The following is a 25,577-nucleotide window of genomic DNA, read 5'->3' as shown; positions in this document are numbered from 1 at the left end:
GGGACATTCCCGATGGGTTTGGATTGATCGCTCACGGATACAGATGCGTATGTGTGTTTGTTCGAATCAAGGTCATAATTTACTGTTTCAGGGCCGTTGACGCATGTGTGTTTGTACACTCAATACTTTCTGCTTTGCGTGAACAGGTTAGAGGCACAGGTACCAGGTATCAAGCAGTGCCTGGTACCTCTGACACTGTAACATTGAAATGATAGGCGAAAGAAAGTGTACGAAATACTGTCCACGCATGCGCAGCCCCCACGAAAATTCTGATCTTACCACGACTGTCGTTCTGTCGCGTGCTCTTCAATTCCTTATCACTTAATCTGCTGGATCTTGATACCATCGACCTTTTGGAAGCTTGTTAGTCTGGAGAATCCTTGTTGGTCCATCTTCTGCAGGTTAAGAATCTCCTGCAGACTGTTAGATTGTCTTTTCGGGGTCTATTCCACCACAGGCAATCATAGCCTTTCCCGAATCCCAACTCTCTTGATTGAAAATTTCCATTTTTGCACGATACTACGTACCTTGTCACCACTCTTCCTCTCGGGACCATCTCGAATCCCTTTTCATCCATCAGTCAGCACCGTCGGCAACTTCGCTATCATTACACCACCCAATTGACCGGCGGCACAAGACCGCCTAGCTTATCACAATCGATCAGAAAACCTGACTCGGAACCGGAACCACAACAATGAGCCAATCAAACACACCATCCCACGGCGCGCAGAGTCGTGCCAAGGCTGATCCCCCGAGCGGTCAGCCTTCACAAGACGAAGATGAGTTCATCGACGTTGAACACGACGACATCGATATGCAGGAATCGGGGCCGATTGATGCGTCAAATTCATCGCCAGCGCCTCACCAACTGCAACGATACTCGAACAATCTCGAAGACCCTAATGTGGCTGTCGACAACGAAGACGACTCGGAGGACGAACACGATCCAATGGCAAATCACCCCTTATTAAATATGCTTACTGGACGCCTGGGGCAAAGGCGACGAGGATCCACGCATGTATGGGATCGACTACATCCCGAAAATCAGGTCCTGTCGGTGGCCAATGTTGATGAATGTTTTTCACTCGAAACTGAGGCTTTTCCGCCCGAGGAGAGGGCGAGCCGGGAAAAGGTAGGATTCTGTCGCTCTCTGAACCGCTGAAGAAGACGATTTTCCATCTTCTCGAGTCTCCGTACAGGGTTCACTACTGACACCTTCATCTTCTTAGTTTCAATATCGGCTTACCCGATGCCCAGAACTATCTCTGGGATTATTCACCCAGCCGACAAAGGCAGAATCAGAAAAGTCATCAAATGCCGGGAAACGGAAACTTATGGCACATATTGTCGCGACCAGAAGTCCGGCGCCCGGTGTGACAGAGGAGTCTATGGCACTTCCGGCCGACTGGGAGACGAGCAGATCCTCGCTCCCCTCCAGCACTGATGAAGAACCTCTCGGCCACCAAGAAATCGGCGGCACTGTCTGTGTTCATTCTTTGGCCGTGGCCCCAGAATTCCAGAAGATGGGTTTGGGCACAGTTCTGGCCAAATCGTATATTTCGCGCATCAAGGACTCTAAATGTGCGGAGAGAATAGCTCTGCTTGCTCACGACCACCTTGTCCCATTTTACACCGCGCTTGGCTTCGAGAACATGGGGCCCAGTTCAGTCACGTCTTGCGGTGGAGGTTGGAATAACATGGTAAGTCCTGTACTCATGTTACAACAGGAGCTGACCACGTACAGGTGCTTGTATTCAAAGATGACGAGGATGACTGATTCATGTTTGGAGGTCGGTGATGCATGTCAGAGCGTGCCAGTGTTTGGAGGACATTGATGTCCTTATCATGGGTGGAGACGTCCTTTTAGGTGCGTGTGTATGGCATGCTGTGTACTTCGGCAGAAGACTCAATTCCTCTAAATCTCCTATACATAGTGAGGTTGGAGTGGTACGAGTAGTCACCCTGCATATCATACAATGCTCGTGAGAGGCGCAATCCGAATTTCTAGATCAGGAGGGGCAATAGTTGATAGTTTATGATGTTCATGTTGAAGACATGTCTCTACGACTGCAGTGGTATATGTCATACTGTAATGTTAGTGATTGGATGGCTAAGATGGCACCTGTATCGGGCAAGAGGAAGCATGGAGCTTTTGTGAAAGTGTAATGCCAATATTACCGAGGCCAGTCAATCAATCCCCGAGCGATTTCACTGGTGCCCAGGCTGACCAGGCCGGCTCAAAACTCCCGGTTTGTCCCTTCATCGCCCGATGGAATATAGGTGACGATTGAATCACTGCTTCCCATCAAACTCCTCTTTTCGTGACAACATTGCTACGAACCTCATGATATTCCACAGTCGATCACCCGCAATAATCGTCGTCGTCCACATATCGTTGTCGCGTCTTGCGAACTGATCGCCAGGGTGCGTGGAATCACGCTGCACCACCGCTGTCAAACCCTCCGAACCGATCCGGGCCTCTTCTCCCAGCCACATCTCTACGCCAATAACGGAACGAGATTTACACAACACCACGTCCGCCTTGTCAACATCAGCCAGGGCAAGAGTGGCTCGATTTATCGTTCACCCACCTACGTGCCGCGCATGCCAGTATTGGGCGAAAGAAAGATAATAGGATATCAGGTGGAGTGCGTACGGAGGACCGCGGGTGTGACTGTTCAGGACCAGACCTATCGCAGTCCGCGTTCGCCAGTTCTTAATCCGATTATTGAGCACTATAAGAGACGTTCAAAGTTGCGACGACCTTCTTGATACCGATCGCCTTACCTGCGGTCTGCCAGATCGCCAGATCGTCAGACATCATGCCTACTAATCGACCCTTCTTCGCCAACTTCTTCTCCGCGTTTCGAGCCCGAACAAATCCTACATTTCAAGCAAAATCGAGTCCTACATATGACGCGGTTTCACCAGGCTCGCTTGTGGCCGCTGCTCATGTCTCTACCACAACCGCCACGGTGACCTCGTCGGGTACGAGAACGATCACGACGAAAGCGACGGGAGATAACTCGGCTTCATCACAACCAGCACAAAGTAAACCCTCCACCACGTCACCTCTACCATTCTCCTCCAACACCAACACACATCGATATGTTCCACCTCTGTCGAGATCACCGGGACCGAGCTCACCTGGTGGACCTCATTCACATAATGCCAACCTATCCATGTCACCTCCTGGCGCGTCTACACCTTTAACAAGAGGTCGACAACGGAGAGGAAGCGATAGTTCCAATTCTTCGGGCGGATTTATTGACGCGTTGGGACCAGAGAAGTGGTACATCGGCGGCCGTAATGCCGGAGGTGAAGAGACATTCTACAAACTGGGCTTGGTGACCTCTGGCACGGGCAAAAGGGTACGCAGTCTAGATCGACTCAGTCTATGAGGGTCATATCAGGCATTAATGATGGGGCGAGGGTAAGATTTGGTTCAGAAAGCCGACTTCAGGCCGGGTCTATAACACCACGGAAAAGTCGCAATCCAAGCGATGATTATGACCAACATGGGATTTCTTTGCAAACTTGTCACTCGGAATAGTACTGGCGAAAACCCTGCGGGTATGTTGCCTGCCGGACTGGGCATGTTATGAGGCTGGGTGTTTCAGGCGTTGAAGAAGCGCTTTGCACATGCACGAGAGACCTCTTCGGCATTTTATGTACATGGGTTTGCTTGCTTGCCTGAGCGCAAAATGAACTGACTACGGTGGTCACATACTACATAAAGACGGATGCCAGACTGAGAGCAAGAGCGTGCTTGATAGATCATATTGAATCAATCTGCATGTTCGAAAGTGAAGCATTCACACATGCTACACGCACACCAGATAACAAGAGAACATTGCATGTATGCGGTGTGACCACAAGGTCGCTGGGATATCCGAAGTGTCGAGATGTATCGAAACCGAGATACGGTTTTATGGGTGAAGTTCGTCGTGCATGACAGGAAAGCCAAAACTGCTCAGAGAGTCAAAAGGTCAGTGAAGACTTTGCACCGGGATCTGTATGGACAGATAACGTCGGCATGATGAGCCTCGGATGGCCAGTCAATTAGCGGTGGGGGCTGTCTCTCTGTGGCCACCCGCATTCCACTCTAAGGTTGCCAACCACCTTGCCGCCACCCCCACCTTGTCGCCAATTTTATGAATTCGTATATTGTTGTAGCAAAGGGTAACCACTCATGCATCCTGACGATGGAGAGTCTATAACTTTGTATGGGGATTGCCTATGAATCTGCCGAGTTATCCACATCGTAGATGATATCTCTACTAGGCAGTGCGCTTAATAATACTGCCGTATCTTCCTCCGTATACCCCCTACCCTATATGACTTCGATCGTATCCTAGATACGCTTTTTATCTTGCTTTTTGAGTCTCTTTGATACGGCTCGCTCCTCGTCCTCGAGTATATATTTCCTAATAGTTGAAAGCTTAGTTAATAGTACTTTATAGGCGCTAGAGACCTCGTAGTAAGCTCTATTTAGTTATCGTACTATAGCCTTACTAGATCGACTTAATCTTGCCGCTAGTTCCTCGTTTATCTTGCTATACTCGTGCGTATCTCGTGGAGGGTAACTATAAGGCCGTTTAGGAGACAAGATCTCTAGCGTAGTGTATCGATATCGTAAAACTTAAGGTATATCGAGTACTTTTCTAACGTTAATAGGCTAAAGACTACTACGGCGCTAACCCGTATTGATATATTAAGTTATTATACCTAATTCCCATATAAGTTCATATAGTAAATTAAATTAAGTACGATTCACTTACGTATCGCCCGCGGCAATATAGCTCTTAAGATATTTTAAGTAGAATACCTTTAACTAACTAAATAGCCCTAAATCGTACGGTTAATAGAGATAAGAGATATAAGGTAAGAGATAAATTAATAGAATTTAATTTATAATATACTCTACGATAAATACCTCTATAGTGTGACTATCGTAGCCATTAAGGATAAGTATTCGTTAGTAAGAGATATTGTCTTGATAACGTTCTCGTCGAGACTATAAGATAAATACTATCGTTAACTACTCGAGCGTATAGTCGTTATTAGTCTAGCCCTTCTCTATAAAGCCTTAATACTAGTTAAGGTACTCGTTTAACGGTAAGAACTAGTAATTAAGTGGTTAATAGTGTAATTTGCTGCGATAAATAATAAGAGGCCGTATCGTATCGCTAAAGGCAGAGATCACCTCTATAATCGAAACCTAACTCGTAGATCCACTAGTAATTAATATCGAAGGTCCTATACGTCGATTAAAGACTATAGACTCTTTCTATAAGTGACTCATTTAAAAGCCGATCTCGTCTATATTCTATAGGTCCTCTAGACGTACATTATAGCGTGAAATAGTTTCGTCGAGGTATTAAAACCAGCTCTCGATTATACTAGGGATAGCCGCTATTATACAACTCTATTCGAAAGACCTATTACGATCACGCTTAAGATTAGGATATCGATTCAAGAATCTTGAAATCTATTTCTTACCGAGGCGCGTATTAGGCTCTCTTTAACGCGCCAGTGCCTACGCGACAATAGATAATTAGGTAGTATTAACGGGCGAGTATTATAGCTAAGAGTCCTTTATATATTGATATAAGACCTCCTCTTATGTCCTTAATAACCTAGCATTTTTTTGCTCTTCCGAACCGCGTGGTGCGCGACCGTCGCGCCTATCACAGATCGTCGATCGTGGTGTGGTTGTACACTTTGCGGCTTGCGATACATTGCGAAAACGGCCTTCCTGAAAGAGGTCAAGGGCTCGTGATGCCCTATCCATCTTAAATAGAGACGGCGAGGGTAATTGGTTGATATATATGAGAGTTTAGTTGACAGGTGGGTAGGAAGGACATCAAAATGCGATTGGCGACAAGGTGGGGGTGGCGGCAAGGTGGTTGGCAACCTTACTGCCTCGTAATCGTACGGGAGTCCCCTTGCTCTCTATCCTGCTGTTGCGGCATGTATTGCCGGGCCACTACCAGTCAAGGTTTCGACATGAAGGAAAGATGCGCCGGAGAAATTCGCTAGGCGTTGTTTGTTCATCCCAGACGATTCTGCAAGAGCCGGGGGGGAAATTTGTGATGTGAGCATGACAAGAAGCTGCACGCACACCAATCCCATCAGGATTGCCCTCTCATTGTACTGTACAAGACCGTCGAGCAGAGTCCTTTATGTATTCTCTTCTTGGAGGAGCACAACCAGAAGAACCCTTGATGGTGGAGGAAAAGCGGAAGAGCGATGCAGCGTCACGAACTTACTGGCTTAGTGATACTCCGTATCGATTTTTAGGTTCCGTGAGAGGCTCCAACGGGGGTGATGTCAGAGCTTTAGGGCTGCTGCTAGTTAAACGATAGAGGCTCACTAGGCATAGAGGGAGCCACAGTCCTTCCTATGGCGGTTGAAAAAGCACCTTTGGGAGCTCCAATTTGCTTGGATGGGCGGAGCTGAAAATGACAGACATGCTTGTGGTCCATGGACAGGGCAGTTAAAGTGGCCATTGCCCAATAGCCAAATATGTGACCGATGACTTACTGGATAACGATCGCAACGATCTCGAGGGAGCCTCATCTACAACGGGGGCCGCTGCTGCCAATGGATCCGTCCTTTCCCACAAAACTCTCTCTCCTCGTGCGGTTGAAACCTAGCTACCCGTGGACCCCTGCATTATTATCATTTTCTTCTCATCGCATCTGTCGTTGGGATCGCCCATTCTCAGATCCTCCTTGTCCGGTTGATATAGGATTGCCCACAACGTCAAGCTTTCTCCCTCTCTCCAGAACCCCAGTTCGGATCGCGTCGCGCATCACTTGAACAACTCAACATCCCCTCGTCGAATCGCTATATCCCGACACCAACATCATATCAGTCCGACTTTCCGATCGAGGCGTGAGTTCTACGCCACAGAGCTTTGTCTATCACATCAACAACGCGGGAGAAGCCTTTGGTACCGAAGTCAACAAGGCCCGGCGAAACACCCTACAGTAGTTGTGGGCGCCACTGACTCCTTTCCTGCAGCGACCTCGCCTAACCGAAGTTCGACAAGTGTGCCGCCCTGCACATGGGAACCTATTCCGTTCTCAGGCTTGCGTTGCTGATCACTTAGACTTTTTGGGTCACAAATCCTGGTCGACTCTCTCTCAACCACGTTTGGATCATCCAGGCACTTTCTGCATTCTGTTGTCATTCTTTTTCTTACTTTCCTCTTCACAACCGATTCGTCGAGTCCCGGGCTGCAGAGGTTTGCATCTGCACTCTGGCGGTCCATTGTGATCGCGTCCTGTTGAGTTGCACGCAGTAAGCAGTTCAGCTGAAGCAGTGGCAATTCAATTCGCCGAAAACTTGGAAGCACCCAGGATCCGGGGAATATCCCGTACGGTTTGAGGCTTGCCGCTTTGCATCCAGCCACCTCCCGACCGGACTTGCTTGTCTCCAATCTGCTTCAGCTTGGGACATGAACGAGACCTGGCCATCACAAACAGTCCTGAACCTTTCCAGGATCTGTCAGAAATTCAACTGCGACAGCTTTTCGGATCTGCATCCACCTGCTTAGTGGTTGTGCTTTTCCCGCCAGATAGCCTGGTCTTTCTACTTCCGCCCTGATCTCGACTCCAAAAGTGTTACACAATCGAGCTGACCATTGATAAGGTGTGGGATGGTGCATTGAGCGAATATGCCGTGCCGTCGGCGCTGCCCGTAACCAACATCTAAAACAAGGGGTGGCTTTGCCCATTGAGGGTGAGTTCTTCCTATCCCACTATTTCAAAATGTGCTTGTGCCCTTCAACCCCGTCTCCTTGGTGCTCTCTTCCTTGCCAAATCTCCTAATATCTTACACTCTCCTCGCTCCGACGCTTGTTGGTTTTGGGTACATGGTCATTGACTTTGCAATTATGAAGGCAGCAAAGCGCATCGCTGTGGAAGAAATCGAAGACGCCGTAACGGCAATACGAAGGAAGCCATTATTTCCAGCCTCGTTTGTCACCGTTACACCTCTAGCAACTGATAGTTTCAGTCCACCACCAAGTCCGACATCAACTCAGCCTTCTAGCTTGCCCAAGCCGAGCGGGATGGAACGAATTTTCACCCTCTCGCCCAACCCCTGTGCCGTCCTGGACAAGGACTTGCGGATTCTTACAGTATCACGGTCATACCAGAAGGTTTTTGACCTGACCGCTGAGGAATGCGATGGCAAAAACTTTTTCGACGTCCTTGGCAAGGTACTTTCGCCGACGAATATGGCCATGACTGTTAGGCTCGTCCAAGATGCGATTCATGTACGAAAAGAACAGAGGTCCGATCCTATTGCGGGCAACAGGCTACCAGGATATTGGCGGCTCCGTGTGACACCGATTTACGACGTTGATGAACTTCTCTACATCGTCGCGGAAGCGGTGGACGCCAGTGAAGACGTCAAGAGGACATTGGATCATTATGCCCAGCTATCGGTTGCCGAAACATACCGCATTTTGGTCAGCACCCTTCGAGACTACGCCATCTTCATGCTCGACCCCAACGGATGTATAACCACCTGGAATACTGGGGCCATGCTTCTCAAACATTATACCCAGGATGAAATCATTGGAAAACACTTTTCTACATTTTACAGCGAGGATGACGTAAAAGCTCGAAAACCTGAGAAGGAATTGGAGATTGCTCTTCGAGATGGGAAAGTAGAAGACGAGGGATGGCGCATTAGGAAAGACGGCACGAGATTCTGGGCCAATGTCATCATTACTCCTGTCTACCGCGATGGAGAACTCAGGGGCTTCAGCAAGATCACGAGAGATCTTACTGAACGAAAAGCAGCAGAAGCCCGTCTGATTGAGGCTTACGAGGAAGCGTCCAAGATGAAATCCGACTTCCTTGCTAATATGAGCCACGAAATCCGTACGCCCATGCATGGAATGTTATCTGCATTGGGCCTTCTCACCGACACTGCACTTACACCCGAACAGAAAGAACTTACCGACATCATCGACGAATCCGGTGCTGTACTGTTACAGGTTATCAACGACATCCTCGACTACTCGAAATTGAGCTCGGGTTCGTTCACTATCAGCAAAGAAATTATGAACGTGGCTGAAATTGTTGACGCCGTACGACGAGCTTTCAATGTTGGATCCAAAAATGGCCTAGATTTTCAAGTCGAGCTGGATCCACGGTTACCCACATTCGTCCAATGCGACCCTCTTCGCTACCGACAAGTTCTTCAGAATCTGGTATCAAATGCCATCAAATTCACGGAATATGGCTACGTACGGGTCAAGGTCGTGGTGGAACAAGAGGATGAAGCCGCGTGGAGCATCAGGACCGAAGTGATCGATACGGGCATCGGTGTTACTGGCGAAGCCGAAAACGTCTTGTTCACTCCCTTTGCACAGCTGGACAACTCCCCGACCAAGCGGTACAAGGGAACCGGGCTTGGTCTTTCGATTTGCAAGAGCTTATCAGAACTCATGGGCGGCACTATCGGCTTCGCACAAAACTCGGAGCAACAAGGAAGCAATTTCCACTTCACCTTGAAGATGAACAAAGTTGACGCGCCAGCGACACCGCCACCTGTTGTTGCATCTGATATCAACCTCAAGGACGTCGCTCCGCACAAGACATTGCTCTTGGTCGAGGACAATGCCATCAATCAGACAATCATGGTCCGGCAGTTACGCAGCTTTGGGTTCGAAAAGGTGGATGTGGCCGGTGATGGTGCGGTGGCGCTCCGCTTGATCAAGCAGAAGCCGCTGACCTACAGCTTGGTTCTTATGGACATTAGCATGCCGGTTATGGATGGTGTCACAGCTACGAAAGAACTTCGAGCTATGGGCTACACCGTCCCTATCATCGCCATGACTGCGAACGCTCTTAAGGGGGACGAAGAAGCATATCTGGCAGAAGGCATGAATGACTACGTGGCGAAACCGGTTGACAGGAGGTTACTTACACAGGCTTTGCTGCGATGGCTACGATGACATGAACCCAAGCGAATCACAAGTCTATGAGACACAACCTTTCCAAACCGTGTTGCTTCACTCATCTCAAAAGCCGCATGTTCTCAGGATGACGTCGACGGTCGGACACTGCGTGCAGGCTGCCCTCTGGCACGCCGCCATGACAGTTCACGGACGGTGACAATCGCGCCACGGGCCCAATATCCCCTAGTATCGAAGGCTTCGACAGCGTTTATGCGATCGTACGCAGCGTGGATGAACCTGCGAGGGTCTAATGTTTGTCACCATCTGTGGCTCATCCTGGATGCAAGAAGGGATCAGTCCATGCGCGCAAGTCAGAGACTTTGCCAATTTCGGCCAGTCGATATCTGATCGGGCGGCATGTCTACTAGACCGTGCCGAAGAATGGTCACGGCGAGACAATCCCCACCTCTGGAAGTAGATACAGGGCGGACGATGTCGACGACCCTATTTTGATGACGGAACATTGGATTGTCAAGTAACGGCCACGATCAGAGCCGACTCTTGCAAAGCCACTGAGGCTGGAGATCAATCCAGGCCTCTGCACGATGCGAGTAATGATAGATGGGGCAGAATCAGCAGGTGGGATCTAGAGGATACCTTTATGCTTATCAAGGCACACTATGCATGGACGGACTATCCCTTGTGGTTTGCACCGTGAGCCTCGCTCAGGATATAGTATTTATATTTTGGTACACCCACGACCTAAGTCGTCACTGTCCAAAATGCCGCTGCCACTCCCACGTCGTAACTTACCATGGTGGTCCGACTTTAAAGTGCCGTTTTCCAAACATCAAGCGGTCCAGGTAATTGCACCAGCCAATTCGGCAAAGTACTCTGCTTTGTCCCAGCAAGTCGTGGACCCTGGATGAAAGTCGACGTATGTAGTTCTTTGCTCGTAATAACCTCCCCATCGAACCTCGCCTTGATCCAGTCCATCCATTTTGCATGCGAGCCATCAATGGTCGGGAAGTGGTCTAGTCCCTGATAGACCGCGAGTTCCATGCTCTGATTTGCATTTGCCGCCAAAGCACTACTGGCGTTGAACGCCGCCTCCACGGTCTCAAGCGGCACGGCTTTGTCGTCCTCTCCTGCAATCACCAGCAAAGGGCCTACCAGCGGTTTCCCACCGCCCGATATCCTCGCGGCCCAAGTTTGGACCGTGGAATCTTGGTACCATCCTGGCTTACCTATCATCGTCACCAGGTTCACGTCGGCAAACAACAGGCTCGAGGTCGGCAGACATCCACCGTATTCCATGAGGATTTGCCATCTCTTGAGACCCAGGTCGGTGAAGCCACTGTAGTTGTACGCCGGGTAATCTGCTGTGACTGCGGCGATCAGCATGTCCTGGTAGCTGAAGCTCGTCTGGAGGGACGTGTCTAGGGGATTCACGAACGCTGCTTCGACTTGCTTGATTGGCGTGGAGAGTGATCCGATGGAGATTGTGCCGAGGTATCCCGAGACAGGGGAGTGGGCCTGTCGTTGTGCGTAGGCGTAGGACGCGGCGCCGCCTTGCGAGTGGCCCATGACGACGAAATCTTGGGACAAACTGGGGAAGGCGGAGCGGGCTGCGAGGACGGCGTTCGCGAGGTCGTTGGCTTGAGACGGAGACGAGACCCAGGCGTGTGGGATGCGGGTGCCGTTGGCGAAGTGGCTGACTCCTAGACCGGCGTAGTCGGGAGCCACGACTGCGAAACCCGCCAAAGCTAGAGGGAAGGGCACGATGAAGTTATATTGCAGGGCCTGGTAGTTGGATGGGGCACAGAGAGCCCCTGAGCCGGTGGTTCCGTGTGCCCATGCTACCATGGGGATTTTGGTGGAGTTTGAGTTCTTGGGCGTGTACGGCGTATAAGGCCAGAGGACGTACGCTGATGCTGGAATCGCTGTACCGTTGAGGTTGGTCGTTGTGTATTGGAAGCGGGACATGGTGAGCCCTGAGGGGACGGTGTAGTTCGTTAGGTTGGTGACTGCTTCTATGGAGAGGATGGTGCCGGGCTGGGAGTCAGATGTGAAGTTGGATGAGACTGTGTAGAAAGGGTCGTTGGCTGTGGCATGCTGGCTGGCTTCGAATGCTAGACCAGTGTCGGTGTATGCCTGGCATGTGGCGTTGCAGGAGTGGCTCGCTGCGAAGGTGGGATCGACTTGAGCTGTGACATGTTTGCTGCTCGTAAGGAGTAGTAGAATGACGGCGGTAATGATGGAAGCCATGTTGATAGGAGAGGAGGCTGGATATGCCTTGAGGAGAAGAGGGAATTGAGGTGTACCGAGGGTTAGTGGTCGTGAATGGGAGAAGCGAACGGGACTACGAGGGTAGGAACCATTATATGACTCTGGACCTACCAACGACCAGGTCGCTCAGTCGGCGGAGCTAGTGCCTTGAGTTGATAATTTGAGATTGGGATCGTGCTAAACATCATAGCTGAATATCAGGGTATCATTCGGATACGCAGTTGGCTGCCCTTAATAGACGATGGCTTCGTGGAGCAATCGAAACGACAAAAGCTCATGAGATCCAAATCTTCTGGAGCACTTGCAAACTCCCCACCTCTCATGGCACGATTCAGAATGACAGAAGGTTGGGGCATCCTATGTCCATGATCTTCAACATTGAGTACCATTACTCTTCTATTCTTGCATCTCCTGTGGCCAGTTCAAGATTCTTTGAATGCGCGCAATGATCGTTGCGGCACTCTGTGGAGGCTGAGCCGTGGGAAATGTCTTGTTGCACTCAATCAGCATTCGCACTTCAATGACAAATATATGCCCACTGACTCCGATCATGTGGTTAGTACAGCCTCATATTTAGGCGCGTTACTGCATCCAATGGGAAGGCCTCTGTTGTACTCAATAAGTCGAAAGGCACGTTGACGGCTCCGGGGAAGGCTTGGGGTATAGGGAGACAAGGCTGTGCTGTTGTGGGCCTAAGTCAACCCGAAACCGAGAGCGGCCCGAAAAGGGGGTTAGAGGCAAAACTACCTGGCAATTTGTCATCGCGCGTCCGGGCATTCCTTTTTGACCTTCTGAGGTATCGAGGACGTCATCTCAATCTGCAGAGACATTGGAGGGCGAAATACGTATATCTTGAATTCGGCGAGGATGCTCAGTACAGGGAGAACCTTTGGATGAAGCCTCGTTGAGGATATGACGACGGAGAAGTATTGGGACTGCAACCTGTCAGGTTGAAGTTGGAAAGATTGCGGCTTGGATACACGGGAAACATGCGGGCCTGCCCAACAGCTATAAATTTCACCGTCATTCGATATGTAGCACTTCCTTCATAGAAAGTCTCTAGTCTCGGGGCAGACTGAAGGCTAGCATGAAAGGATCAGCGACGTATACCAGCTCTGGCTTGTCACTCACAGCACTCTCATGCCATTCACTAACGGCATCCATGTTGGGTTAGCCTCTCCTCGAGCAGTTGCACAATCCCCTCCATTCCTCTGGCAGCTGCCCATTGTACGGCTGTCTTGCCCAGGTCGTCGGTGGTCCCGACGCTTGCTCCACGTTCCAGCATAAGCTTCACGATTGCCTCGACTTTTGCCGGCTGGTCAGAGTCAGTATGCCTGTACTGGCCGACTAACCACAACAATGGTGTTCTACCGGTCTTGTCTGCAGCATTAACATTGGCATTCCGTGCAAGCAATAGCCGTAGAGAATGCTCAGCTCTAACCTCCGCTGCGTATGACAATGGTGTCCTGCCATCCTGATCCCGTACCTCAGTATTCGCACCCCGCTCTAAAAGCAGCTGCAACATTGCCTTTCTTCCGTGTATAGCGGCCCGTAGTAGGGCTGTCTCGGCAGCATTGTTCACAGCTTCGATGCTGGCGCCTTCGTCAAGCAATAGCTGCACCGTTGTTATGTGCTCATTTACAGCCGCTAGTAGTACGGCTGTGTTACCATCACTATTAAGAGCTTCGACATTGGCGCCGTTACTGAGTAATAGCTGCACCGTTGTATCGTGACCGTAGTCAGCTGCCCAGTGCAGAGCTGTGTAACCTCTACTGCCGGCAGCTATTACGTTGGCGCCTCCGTCGAGTAGCTTCCCGACCGTTGTTGTGTGCCCGGATGCAGCTGCCCGGTGCAGAGCTGTGTTGCGATAAAGGTCAACAGCATGTTCGATGTTGGCGCCCCCTTCGAGTAGTAATTCCTGCACCACTTTTTCGTGCCCATTTACAGCAGCCCAGTGCAGAGCTGTGTAGCCGTCATGGTCACGAGCTTTAACACTGGCACCTCCGCCAAGTAGTCGCCGCACGACATTCGTTTGCCCTTGCTGTGCGGCATATGACAATGGTGCTCTTCCCTTTTTGTCAATCGCGTTAACATAAACCCCATGAGTTTCCAGCAGCAGGCTTATCATGGACTCACAGCCATTTTCAGCTGCAAATGACAGCGCAGTTCGTCCGGCACTGTCACTTGAATTCAAATGGACATCTCTACAACCAACAAGGATTTCAGCGAGTGCTTCATGTCTCCTTTCAAGCGCCCAAAAGAGGGGTGTCTGGCCTTTCCGAGCCGAAAAGGCCTTCCCAAATTCCAGTTGCGCCAGCCAGTTTCCGCGATTGTGTAAAAGTGCTGCAACAGCCTCTCGGTGACCATTTGCCAATGCAGCAAACAGAGGATAGTGGTAGCGCTCCCCTAGGACGCCGATCACAGGGCCGGAATGGGACACCGTCCTGATCAATCTTGCAAACCCGTATTCCGCAAGCAAATATAGAAGACTTGCATTCGATGTGTGGCGACGGATGTCATATCGCGCAAACAGGTTACTAACGTTGACCAATCTTTCAATAGATAAGCGTTCCAAGAAATCGTTCTGTGGAATCCGTGCCGCAGCTTCCTCGGCATGATACAAGATATAACGACTCGCATATTCGAGAAAGGGGGACCTAGTGGCCAATGCCTGTCGTAGATCTTTTGCAGACTCACAAGACGACTTCGAGGATGTATTAGGCAACACATAAGCCGGAACATCCACGCTCAAATAATTCTCACAGCATCGCTTGAGTTCATCCTGGCTTATGCTGTAGAAATCGTCCCCAAGTTCTGGCGACACCTCGCATAGCCCGTCATCCTTGACAAGAAAATCCCGGACCGATTCGTGGATAAATTGCACCGTGGGTGCCTTTGATTTGGTGAGCTCGGCAAGTCCTTTGGACGAGTTGAGCACAAAATGGTTCATATCGTCAACAGTGACCTGCTCAGAGTTCCACTCGGCCATGTTTTCGTAACTTGGATCAAGACCAGCCACCATTGCGAAGTAGAATTCTTCGCGCCGGAGCGGTCGTCTTGCAAACAATATCCATTGGAGACAGAGCAACAAGTCATTCATATTCGTACCATCCCTTCTCAGAATGTCCTTAAAGAGGTCGCTGAGCTTTGCAGGTATCTCCCGTAGCCGTGCCCTGACAGCAAAAATACGGCCACCGCGGAATTCCTTGTTCAGAATGTCGACAACCAGAACCGCCCACATGAATATACCATTGGCCTTCTCCCGCACCTGCTCTCTGACTTCCTCATATAACGTCCTTTGCCAGCGCGGAGATTATTCCGTATGTACTTAGCCAAGTCCTCGATATGACCGCTCTCGTTTTCCAGGGTCATCTTCACGCCACTCCGGATGTCGATGGTTGGATAATGGCGGCTAGCGAAACATACGTAGAGCTGGCTTCCGGTCTCAAGAGCGTTCTGTCCTATTTCCTCGAAAAAGAGAACCATTTCTTGAACTGCTGCTCGTCACACTCGTCAAGCGCGTCGACGAAGCACGTCAATCGTCGCTGACCCAGTCTCGCGATCGCGGTGGACAGGAGCTCAGAGAGCAATTCGGTTGTCCACACAGGAGGTTGATTTTGATCCTCACAAGGGGTATGTACATCGTCCCAAATGGTCTGCAAGTCCGGGGCTTTATTCATTAGCTGATAAAGTAGAGCCCGATACATGCCGGTCGTTGATTTTTCTAACTCATCCCCTCTGGCATTGAAGAAGAAGGAAATGAGAACCTCATTCTCACATCTTACTCTCTCAGCATGCGCGTACGCGAACTTAATCAAGGTTGACTTTCCGGCTCCTGGCTTTCCATTGAGCCATAGAAACCCGCGATGTTGCGGGAGTTGTTTGGGATCCATCCACTCTAGGTACGCAGAATGTCTCAAAAGCCATTGACAGGTCGTCGAATATGCATTTTTGATTGTGGACCGTCGCGAATCCATTTGCTCAAAGCTCAATGAAGTCAGCAGCAACTTTCGGCGATCCTGCAGCGAGGTCTGTGCCGCCTGAGTCGAACTGTATTTGATGTCATCCTCTTTCGGGCAAAGTGATGTCGAGGCAACGGACTTTTGTCCAAGCCCGTCCAATTCTCTCCGATACGACCGATGAATCTCGTCTTTCAGCCTAACGAACGCATTCTCCCCCTCGCCGTATATAGGAGACATGAACACATTGAAGAGTCCAAGTAGACAATAAGCCTCGTCCTCTATCCTTGTTGTGTTTCGATTCTTCGCCCATCGCAACCGCTCAGGGACAGGAAAGTGAGATGGAGGCGTGTCTCGAAGTGCTTCTCTAGGAACGGTGGTGATATCATGTATCGTCTGCTCCAGGCTCCTCTTGTCGCCTAGGGGCTCTCCCTCCCTCGAAAAGAATTCGACCGAGCCTGGTGCAAGGAGTTCTTGAAGCGTCCAGCCGCGGGTGAACCATCGACTTTTCCGAAAGGCGGATTCCCATACCCTTAGGGCTCCGCCGCAGTCGCATTTGCGAGCCGAGACGTCGGAAAGGAAGACGTAGCACCTTGCTGCAGAGCCGTACCAGCGAAACATCGAAGTGATGGCTTCATTCAACTCCGTGCTGTTTGATTTATCAACGCAACATGAGTCCACCCAGAAGTATTCAATGCCGTCTCTTCGAGCTTGCTCCCTACAAAACTGAATCTTCGCGTAGCCAGCCTTGCTCTTATAGTTCCCATTCTGCAAATCGCTAAAAGTTACCTCATCTTCATCCGCTCCCCATGTGTGTGAGAGTATCGCATAGGCGGGTACTTCTTCTATCAGATCTCTGGTCAGGCTGAGCTCACCACGAGCGTCAAAATACAAGAGGCGCATGGTGCGGTCGACCTCGCAACACGTTGAGGAGCATCCCGGTCAGGAGGGCTTCTCGGCAACCAGGCGAGCACGTTCACGGTGTTCTTAAGCAGCCATCCCAGGTAGACTGTGCGAGGCAGGCGGCATCACATAGTCTTATGAGGTTTGCATAGAGGATATGCTCGAAGTTGAGGTTCGACTCCTAGGGAAGAGAGTGCGACACGATTGTCCGAAGGCCGGAGTAGATATCTTTGCGCTGGAGCATCCGAGTCCAACAGCTCCGGTGCTCGTTCGATGGGTCAGGAGGATGGAAGAACTTCATTGTAAATTGTCGCCCAGCGCCTTCATAGGCTGAAAGGCGGCTGTGTCGAGGTGAGGCTGAGTGCAGGCGCGGTTCGTATGAGGTAGGCGAGTGCCGTGTGACATTGCTGAGGCTTATCGCCGATAAGTGCGACAGGCCATTCGTACTCCGGCGGCTCAAGTCCTTATGATCCTCTCTATAGCTCGACAATTGAGCAGCTCTTGGCAGCTACGTTGAATCATAGCGGTAAAACTGCAAAAGTTACCTCGAATGTCGCCATCGTTCCCTCCCGAGAGACGCAACGTTTTTCCAGCCCAACCTCGCGCATCAGAGGAACTGCAGACTTCATTCGACGTTACGTAACCCGATTCATCGCAGACCTTGGCCGAGACTGGAAGGGAAAGATCCGCATCCAGATCTTCCCTGCCGTGTATCCGTCTCTCTTAGGTAATTGCGACGTCTCCCTATGGCTCGCCATGCAAACGAAAATTTTCCAAGCCTTGGCAGCTCAAGGTATAGTCAAGCATAGGGACCGCGTACCAGGCTATCCTCTCGGGCAGGATGTTCAGACCAGAGTCCAGACAAAGCTCGTCCATGTTGGCCGATTTGGGCCACTTACCGAGGAAACTCGTGGTGGCGTCTGCGGACCGGATTTTCCAGAAGACAACTGCATAACCAGGGCTTTCATGGTCTCAACTGTCGGCACGTACCTAGACCCCAGGTATGCTTTGCGGCCAGGGCTGATCGTCGACTGGCGTTCCTTCAAGGTTCGTCACCCTGGTCTTTTGTGGAATGAGATCCAGCTCCACCAGGTCTGTAGGTGGTCTAGTCACCCCATCAGGCGTGCTTTGTACCTGCAAGTATGCCACGCGCCATCCACTATGACCATGGAGCCGCCCGAAATCTCTTCCTCTCTGCAATTTGCTTCAAAGCTAATCCTGGTGTTTCGATTTATTGGCTGAGTTCTTGGGCAGTGTCGCGTGGTCCGACATCAGCCAGCATCATGGGTGCAACAGACCTCGCATTTTTCCTGAAACTGGAGTCTAGGCATTCGAAAATCTCATCACTATATAGGTAGCATCGAATCCTGCTCCCAGCGACTTAGGACTACCACCCTACCAGCATTCCCGATTGCACCATCGAATTTCACCCTACGCAGCAACCATGAGTGACAAAGAGATGAAATACGTCGACGATGGCGTCGTCGTCGTCCGAGACGGACACAAAAGATCCGTCGAAATCCAACCTGGGGAAATCTCCGATAATGCGGACAAGCTCCAACGGCGCCTGAACAACCGCCAAATCCAGCTCATTGCCATCGGTGGTTCGATTGGCACTGCCCTTTTCGTAAGTATCGGTAGCGGCCTCGCCAAGGGTGGCCCCTTGAGCTTGCTTCTCGCCTATACCATATACTCGGGCCTCCTGGGCCTTGTCAACAACTGCATGGCCGAAATGGCGACACTACATCCAGTCTCGGGCGGCTTCATCCGCATGGCTGGCAAATGGGTTGACGACGCCTTTGGTTTCATGGCTGGATGGAACTTCTTTTTCTATGAAGCTCTCCTCATCCCCTTTGAGATCACTGCGCTGAACCTGGTCCTCTCCTACTGGAGAGACGATATACCTACAGCTGCTGTATGCGCTGGTTGCATCGTGCTTTATGCGTAAGACTCTTGTTCCGAAAGCGACATTCCCTCCAACGCACCAAACGCTAAGTATCTGTTTAGTCTGATCAACATTTTAGCCGTCAGGGCTTATGGAGAAGCCGAGTTCTGGCTCTCAGGAGGCAAAGTCATCTTGATTGCTATGTTATTCTGCTTCACGTTTGTCACAGTAAGCATTTGCCGATGCGAAGGATTGTGCCATTGCAGCGAGAGTCTTTCGCGCTGTGGTCATATCCACCTTTGAAGCATTCTAACTATTTCCAGATGGTCGGCGGCAATCCGAAGCACGATGCTTACGGATTTCGTTACTGGAGAAACCCTGGTCCGATGGCCGAACATCACAGCACTGGCAGCCTCGGGCGATTTGAAGGGTTTCTGGCAGCCTTGTGGTCTGCCTCCTTCACGGTTGTCGGTCCCGAATATATCGCCATGGTGGCCGCGGAAGCCAAACGCCCTCGTATCTACATCAAGAACGCCTTCAAGACCGTCTACTGGCGATTCGGCATCTTTTTCATTGTTGGTGCGCTCTGCGTTGGTATCGTCATTCCCTACAATGACCCAACTCTCGTCGACATTCTCAGTGGCACCAAATCTGGTAGTGGTACTGCAGCTGCCTCGCCGTATGTGATTGCCATGAGCAACCTCGGTATCAGCGTCCTACCTCATGTCACCAACGCGCTTATGGTTACGAGTATCTTCTCCGCCGGCAACACTTACACCTACTGCGCCACTCGAAGCCTATACGGCCTGGCCCTGGAAGGCCGAGCTCCCGGTTTCCTGAAGAAGTGCACCCGCAACGGCGTCCCGATTTGGGCATTCTGCATCGTGATGCTGTTTCCTCTGCTCTCATTCCTTTCGGTGTCCAGCGGCTCGTCTCAGGTGTTGACATGGCTGATCAACTTGATTACCGCTGGCGGCGTCATCGACTACATCGTCATGTGCATCACCTACATTTGCTTCTTCAACGCCTGCAAGGCCCAGGGCGTCGACCGCAACACGTTTCCCTACACCGGATGGTTCCAGCCTTACTGCGGATATATTGGCCTGACTGCAACGACAATCATTGTTATCTTTTACGGATACTCGAGCTTCACACCATGGGATGTCGGCACGTTTTTCTCGTACTATACCATGGTCATTGTGGCGCCTATTCTCTTTCTTAGCTGGAAACTTATCAAGCGGACCAAGCTTGTGCGTTCAGCCGAAGCGGACCTCGTCTGGGAGAGGCCTATTGTCGATGCTTACGAAGCATCATTCCTGTCGCCGGCCGTCGGATTCTGGACCGAGATGCTCCAACTGATTGGACTCAGGCGCAGCAAGAAAGACGATAAACGTGGCTCGGTCGCTGCTTCATAAAACCACTAACATTCCATGTACATACATAAGAGAAGTTGGATCACCTTCGCCCACTGGACATAACAGGACATATATCTGACAATCCAAATATCCTCCTTTGAGGGAACCATAAGATCTTACTGCGACGGATCTGATCTCCGGGCCGAAGTCTGGGGTAGCCAAATACTAAAATTGTGCCTGACATCATTAGTTTCAGCCTTTGGACTATACAGGGTAATGTCGATTTTCGCCATTCTCATTCGCTGCATCGACTGGCTCGGATGAACTTCCGAACCACGTAATGACACTGTTGACTTACCTGGTGGTGGACATGTACTAGTACCTCACCTCGTGATTGATCATGATGATGGTATGATAAAGGATCATGACTTTCTTTTGTCCCTCTGCCTCACTCCTCAAACATGGTTCCCGTTGCATCTAACTTGGGTCGACAGCTTCCTCGTCTTCAAGTCCTCTGTCGAAGCGTTCGAGCTCAGTCGACTATCGGCAGCCTGAGTGCAGTTCCGGTTGTTTTCCGACCTCATCTCGGACGAGCGTCACTCACAAGACCACTCACCAACAGAAGTACCACCCGGAATTTCACCACCTCACGAACTACCATGTCTATCGACGTGGAGCATTACATAAGGACCAACGGCAAAAATGACCCGGTCTGGATCCACAAGGACCCGTACCACAATCGTCCCGAGTTTCCTCAACTGAACAAAGATCTCGAGACTGATGTCTGTATCATTGGAGCTGGTATCTCAGGTATCTCCCTCGCTGAACAGCTTGTCAGACGCGGCGTTCAGGTTGTCATGATCGAGGCGAGAGACGTGCTTTCAGGAGAGACTGGTCGTACCTCAGGACACTTGGCCTCAGATCTTGACGACGGCTACACGGAGATTGCGAAGAAGTTTGGCAAAGATGGTGCCAAAATTGCCGCCGAGTCGCATGACTGGGCGTTGCAATATGTCGGACAACTATCCAAGGAATTGGGAATCGAGTGCGAGTACCGAATCCTGAAGGGTTACAACGTCTCGCAGTACGTCAAGGGCACCAAGGAGCACGATGAAGAATGTCAAGAACTGAAAGAGGAATGCGAGATGGCATCACAATTGGGACTGGACGCGAAATTCGTCGAGGGATTCAAGGTCCCAGGCTGGGATGGGAAGCCGGACCAGCGCGATGCCGCGGTTTTTGGAAGACAAGCTACGTTCCACCCAACCAAATACCTCAACGGTGTTCTAAACTGGTTGAAGAGACAGTCCAACTTCCAATGCTACACCCGCACACGCATGCGAGGAAACACAGAAAAGGGCGTCACGGTGCCAGTAGTCGACGTTCACTTGGGTTCGAGAGGTGTCAAGGTCGAGACGGAAAACGGTCACACGATCACATGCAACCACTCCGTCGAAACGACTTGCGTGCCGCTCCAGAAGTTGAGCTTGATTGCCGAGATGGAGTACGACCGCACGTACTGCATTGCCATCCGCGTTCCCAAAGGCTCCGTCGAGGATTGTCTGCTGTACGACAACGCCGAGGCATACAAGTACGTCCGGATGACCGAGTGTGACAACGAGTGGGATTACATGGTCGTCGGAGGATGCGATCACAAGGTTGGCAAGGAGAACGAGCAGGATGAGCGGTATCAAGAGCTCGAGACGTGGGTCAGAGAGCGCTTCACCAAGGCTGGTTCTGTCGATTACAAATGGTCCGGCCAGATCTTCGAGCCGGAGGATTACATGGCGTTCATTGGACGCAAGTCCGGATGTCAAAACGTGTATGTTGTCACAGGTGACTCAGGCAATGGCCTCACTCATGGTGTGATTGCTGGGAGGTTGCTCGCGGATGAGATCACGGGCGTGGACAATCCATGGGAGAAGGTATACGATCCCAAAAACCGAAACTTGACGCTCTTGAGTAAGGCGCCGGGTATCTTGCAGCATGATCTGGACATCAACAAGGAGTACAAGCGCTTCTTGAAGTCGGATATCCAGGACGTGGAGGACCTGGGTCTGGATCAGGGCGGTGTTTTGAACCCGACGACCAAGCTTCCGCAGGCGGTGTACAAGGACAAGAACGGCAAGATTCACAGAATGAGCGCGCTGTGCCCCCATCTGGGTGGTGTGGTGTGCTGGAATCACGATGAGAAGAGTTGGGATTGTCCGGTCCATGGAAGTCGATTTGCGGCGGATGGTGCTCAGCTTTGCGGACCTTCGAACAGAGGGTTGAAACCGATTGAGATTGGTCATGAGCGCGGCTAGAGTGGTGCCGGTACATTTGCTTGTGACGTGAAGAGCAGATTGTTGAGCATCGCAGTACGAGTCAGGCGCTTTGCATTCAGAAGAGCTCTTCGTTCGAAAGGTCGCTAAGCGATCGGAAGAAGTCTCTTCGATATGAGACTGTAATGATAGGCAGACAAAATAGCGTTGGAGACAAAGCAAATTCGCGGAGCGCACGTGTTTCAATTGACCAATGACCGGGTGTGTGATACAGTAAACATGCTTAAAGTCTGCCTAAAGGACCAAACACACACCAATTAGACCTCACCACATATTTTCCGATAGTCCCATTGCGTGAATTGGTACGTATTTCGTCCATTCATTTTCAAACATTTTCTTCAGCCTCATATCTGCAGCTTTCCCATATTTTCTTTGTACGTTGTTTCCTGTAAGGGTTATCTTTGCTTTCCTAGCAGTATGACAATCTAAGACAGCGGAATGGCCCTTGCCGACCTGCCCGTCATGACGGACGCCCACCCCATCACTCTCCTCGTCTCGGGATTCCTGGGATTTATATGTATATACATATTCTACTCCATCATCGTCTCATCCACATCAAAGCGTACCCAGCTGCCCAGGGTGAGCAACAAGAAACGATGGTTCCTCGCCAAGTTGCGGACCCGGATATGGACGACCAGATATTACGGCGACGCACTTAAGATCGCGTACGATGACTTCGCAAAACATGATCAACCTTGCATCCTAGCGGGTCTGGACGGAGATACGATTCTCCTCCCACAGTCTGCGATCCCGTGGATGGTCGCCCAGCCTGAGAATGTGTTGAGCGTGAATGGATCGCATAAGCACGTTTTGCAGACGAGGTATACATTTCCACGGCCGGAGGTCATGGATCCGACAGTACATTTCGATATCGTCAGATCCGAACTTACGAGACAACTCTTCACCGTCACGCCGGAGGTGTGCGATGAATTGGCTGCGGCGGTCGATGAGATTTGGGGAACCAGCACGAAGACATGGGGATTTGTCAAGGTGTTTGACTCGTTGACTAGGATTATCGCACGGGTGAATAATCGGGTTTTTGTTGGATTGCCGCTTTGTCGTGATGAGAAGTACATTGAAAACGCGACCGGGTTCGCCGAAGATATCGCCTTATCATCGACCGCACTCAGAATGATCCCTGGCTCGCTACGTCTCCTGGCATCTCGGTTCGTGACGAAATCGAATCGCAAGCACGCTCATGCATTTACGCAGATTCTCACGCCTGAGATCCAGCGCCGACAACAGGAACTAAGGGACGCTGAACCAGTTGGGGATACAACCAAAGACGGCGGTGATGGAGATACCCACGGAAAGAACGACTTCTTGCAATGGCTTTTGACCCGCTCACTTACCAAATCCCACACTAAACCCGACGAGACGGACCCGAACATCATATCAGCACGCCTTCTGCATATTAATTTTGCATCGGTCCATACGACGAGCTTCATCGCGTCAAACGCGCTTCTTGATATTCTCGCAGCGCCGACTGATCAGAAAGTTCCGGAGAAATTGGAGGCCGAGGCCCACGAGACCATGGACGATGCGGAACTCGATAACGACGCCAAGGTGCGGAGTTGGGCGCGCAACGCCCTGCCGAAAATGAAATACCTTGACTCAGCACTACGAGAGAGTTCGAGGCGGTCTAGTATTATTGGTGTGGGCGTGAATCACAAAGTCGTTGCCAAGGGCGGTGTGACTACGCCCGAGGGCACCTTCTTGCCTCAAGGATCGCTGGTGGCGGTTCATAGTGGGGGAGTGCACAATGATGGGGAGGTGTGTGATGGGCCGGGCGAGTACAAGCCGTTTCGATATGTTGATGGAGGCGCTGCTGAGCAGTTCACTGCCACGTCGACGACGTATTTGGGTTTTGGGCACGGAAGGCACTCTTGTCCGGGCCGGTCCTTTGCGGCGAATGAACTCAAGCTGCTACTTTCGTATCTTTTGGTCAATTATGACATGCAGATGGTCATGGAGGGTGGGGTGGGTGGTGTTTGGAATGGGAAGGGTCATAGGCCGGAGTGTGAGTGGATGGGGCCGATGCATGTGTTTCCTGATGGGGCGAAGTTGAGGATTAGGAGGAAGGTTGTTGATTGATATAGCCAAAAGGCGGTCGGGATAGGGTACATTTGAGGATACCTGCAGGCTGTCCGTAACATCTAGACATATAATGAAGAATGGCGACGGTCAAATACTGGTGAAAAACTGCTTGCTCATTCAAGGTCCGGTTGCATGGTCGTGATCTTCGTCCGCATCACCATCACCAGTCCTAGCATTCCAGAACCCTTTGCCATAGCTTACCACGATCTCTGAACCTTTAGGGATCCCATTGCTTCGTTTCCCAGCCTTTCCCGCACTCAAGACAAACACGCCAATCCTTCGCTCGAATTTGCCTTTGCCTGTCTCGACAAGACAGTCACGAAACTCGGCATTTGGTCCTTCGTGACGGATCCCTCGGTAGTCGTTGATAAAGCGGGCTTCGTTGCCGCAATAAGTGGCGTCGATGGACAAGTCTATCTCGCGGTCGAGGCTGAGGTCGTAGTTTGATGTCGGATCCGTGGTTGATGATGGGTGTAAGGTGCCGAGATACAATATTATGAATGACGAGGGTGGTAGTGGACGAAGTGCGAAGAGTCCGTTTTGTCCGTTGGCCGGGTGTGAGGGCGTGGTTATGGGTGTGATGCGGACAAGCGGATTTGGAGTTGGTGGAGGTTTGATGATGGGGAGGGTCGAGGGAAGTGAGACGTCGAGGGATGTGCTTGTGAGTGGTGCTGGGATGTGAAGGGTATTTAGGAAGGCCGTGTCTTTGGGCCAATTCTTGGGTAAAGCGACAGATGAAGGCATGAAATAATGATCATGGCAATGACCAAGCCATAAGACAGGAAGGAGTGGATTTACAGTACAAGGCTGAGAAGAAATATTCTGATGTTGACAAGGCTCTGG

At 50.9% G+C, this 25,577-nt stretch overlaps 9 protein-coding genes across 9 annotated transcripts; 6 read left to right on the top strand and 3 right to left on the bottom strand.

Annotated features, from left to right (window-relative positions):
* The first annotated feature begins 238 nt into the window (after positions 1-238).
* On the top strand, positions 239-2,184 carry EDD37DRAFT_630209 (arylalkylamine N-acetyltransferase). Its single transcript, XM_062816560.1, has 2 exons — positions 239-1,132; positions 1,230-2,184. Exons 1-2 carry the CDS (start codon positions 695-697, stop codon positions 1,833-1,835), a joined length of 1,044 nt encoding a protein of 347 aa, XP_062670000.1. The 5' UTR covers positions 239-694; the 3' UTR covers positions 1,836-2,184.
* Positions 2,185-2,659: 475 nt separating this feature from the next.
* On the top strand, positions 2,660-3,599 carry EDD37DRAFT_400586 (uncharacterized protein). Its single transcript, XM_062812321.1, has one exon. It carries the CDS (start codon positions 2,823-2,825, stop codon positions 3,399-3,401), a length of 579 nt encoding a protein of 192 aa, XP_062669999.1. The 5' UTR covers positions 2,660-2,822; the 3' UTR covers positions 3,402-3,599.
* A 3,981-nt stretch (positions 3,600-7,580) lies between these two features.
* EDD37DRAFT_400311 (sensor histidine kinase/response regulator Fos-1/TcsA) lies at positions 7,581-10,364 on the top strand. The gene has a single exon (XM_062812320.1). The coding sequence runs from the start codon at positions 7,883-7,885 to the stop codon at positions 9,977-9,979; it is 2,097 nt and encodes a 698-aa protein (XP_062669998.1). The 5' UTR covers positions 7,581-7,882; the 3' UTR covers positions 9,980-10,364.
* Positions 10,365-12,299, bottom strand: EDD37DRAFT_400310 (putative secretory lipase). Its single transcript, XM_062812319.1, has one exon. It carries the CDS (start codon positions 12,188-12,190, stop codon positions 10,751-10,753), a length of 1,440 nt encoding a protein of 479 aa, XP_062669997.1. The 5' UTR covers positions 12,191-12,299; the 3' UTR covers positions 10,365-10,750.
* Positions 12,300-15,672: 3,373 nt separating this feature from the next.
* Positions 15,673-17,073, bottom strand: EDD37DRAFT_609121 (heterokaryon incompatibility protein-domain-containing protein; the record flags this gene model as incomplete). The annotated part of the gene is made up of 1 exon (XM_062815109.1): positions 15,673-17,073. The coding sequence occupies one exon, from the start codon at positions 17,071-17,073 to the stop codon at positions 15,673-15,675; it is 1,401 nt and encodes a 466-aa protein (XP_062669996.1).
* A 1,343-nt stretch (positions 17,074-18,416) lies between these two features.
* EDD37DRAFT_400259 (AAT family amino acid transporter) lies at positions 18,417-20,543 on the top strand. Its single transcript, XM_062812317.1, has 3 exons — positions 18,417-19,017; positions 19,081-19,186; positions 19,282-20,543. Exons 1-3 carry the CDS (start codon positions 18,518-18,520, stop codon positions 20,371-20,373), a joined length of 1,698 nt encoding a protein of 565 aa, XP_062669995.1. The 5' UTR covers positions 18,417-18,517; the 3' UTR covers positions 20,374-20,543.
* Positions 20,478-22,849, top strand: EDD37DRAFT_400302 (oxidoreductase). The gene has a single exon (XM_062812318.1). It carries the CDS (start codon positions 20,775-20,777, stop codon positions 22,617-22,619), a length of 1,845 nt encoding a protein of 614 aa, XP_062669994.1. The 5' UTR covers positions 20,478-20,774; the 3' UTR covers positions 22,620-22,849.
* Positions 22,850-22,916: 67 nt separating this feature from the next.
* EDD37DRAFT_400246 (cytochrome P450) lies at positions 22,917-24,891 on the top strand. Its single transcript, XM_062812316.1, has one exon. The coding sequence runs from the start codon at positions 23,076-23,078 to the stop codon at positions 24,729-24,731; it is 1,656 nt and encodes a 551-aa protein (XP_062669993.1). The 5' UTR covers positions 22,917-23,075; the 3' UTR covers positions 24,732-24,891.
* Positions 24,792-25,577, bottom strand: EDD37DRAFT_400241 (uncharacterized protein). The gene has a single exon (XM_062812315.1). The coding sequence runs from the start codon at positions 25,476-25,478 to the stop codon at positions 24,852-24,854; it is 627 nt and encodes a 208-aa protein (XP_062669992.1). The 5' UTR covers positions 25,479-25,577; the 3' UTR covers positions 24,792-24,851.

The sequence above is a fragment of the Exophiala viscosa genome (assembly GCF_022695815.1).
Source record: "Exophiala viscosa unplaced genomic scaffold EDD37scaffold_5, whole genome shotgun sequence".
Lineage (NCBI taxonomy): Eukaryota > Fungi > Ascomycota > Eurotiomycetes > Chaetothyriales > Herpotrichiellaceae > Exophiala > Exophiala viscosa.
The sequence above is the reverse complement of the archived record's forward strand: the minus strand, read 5'-3'. Positions and strand labels throughout refer to the sequence as shown.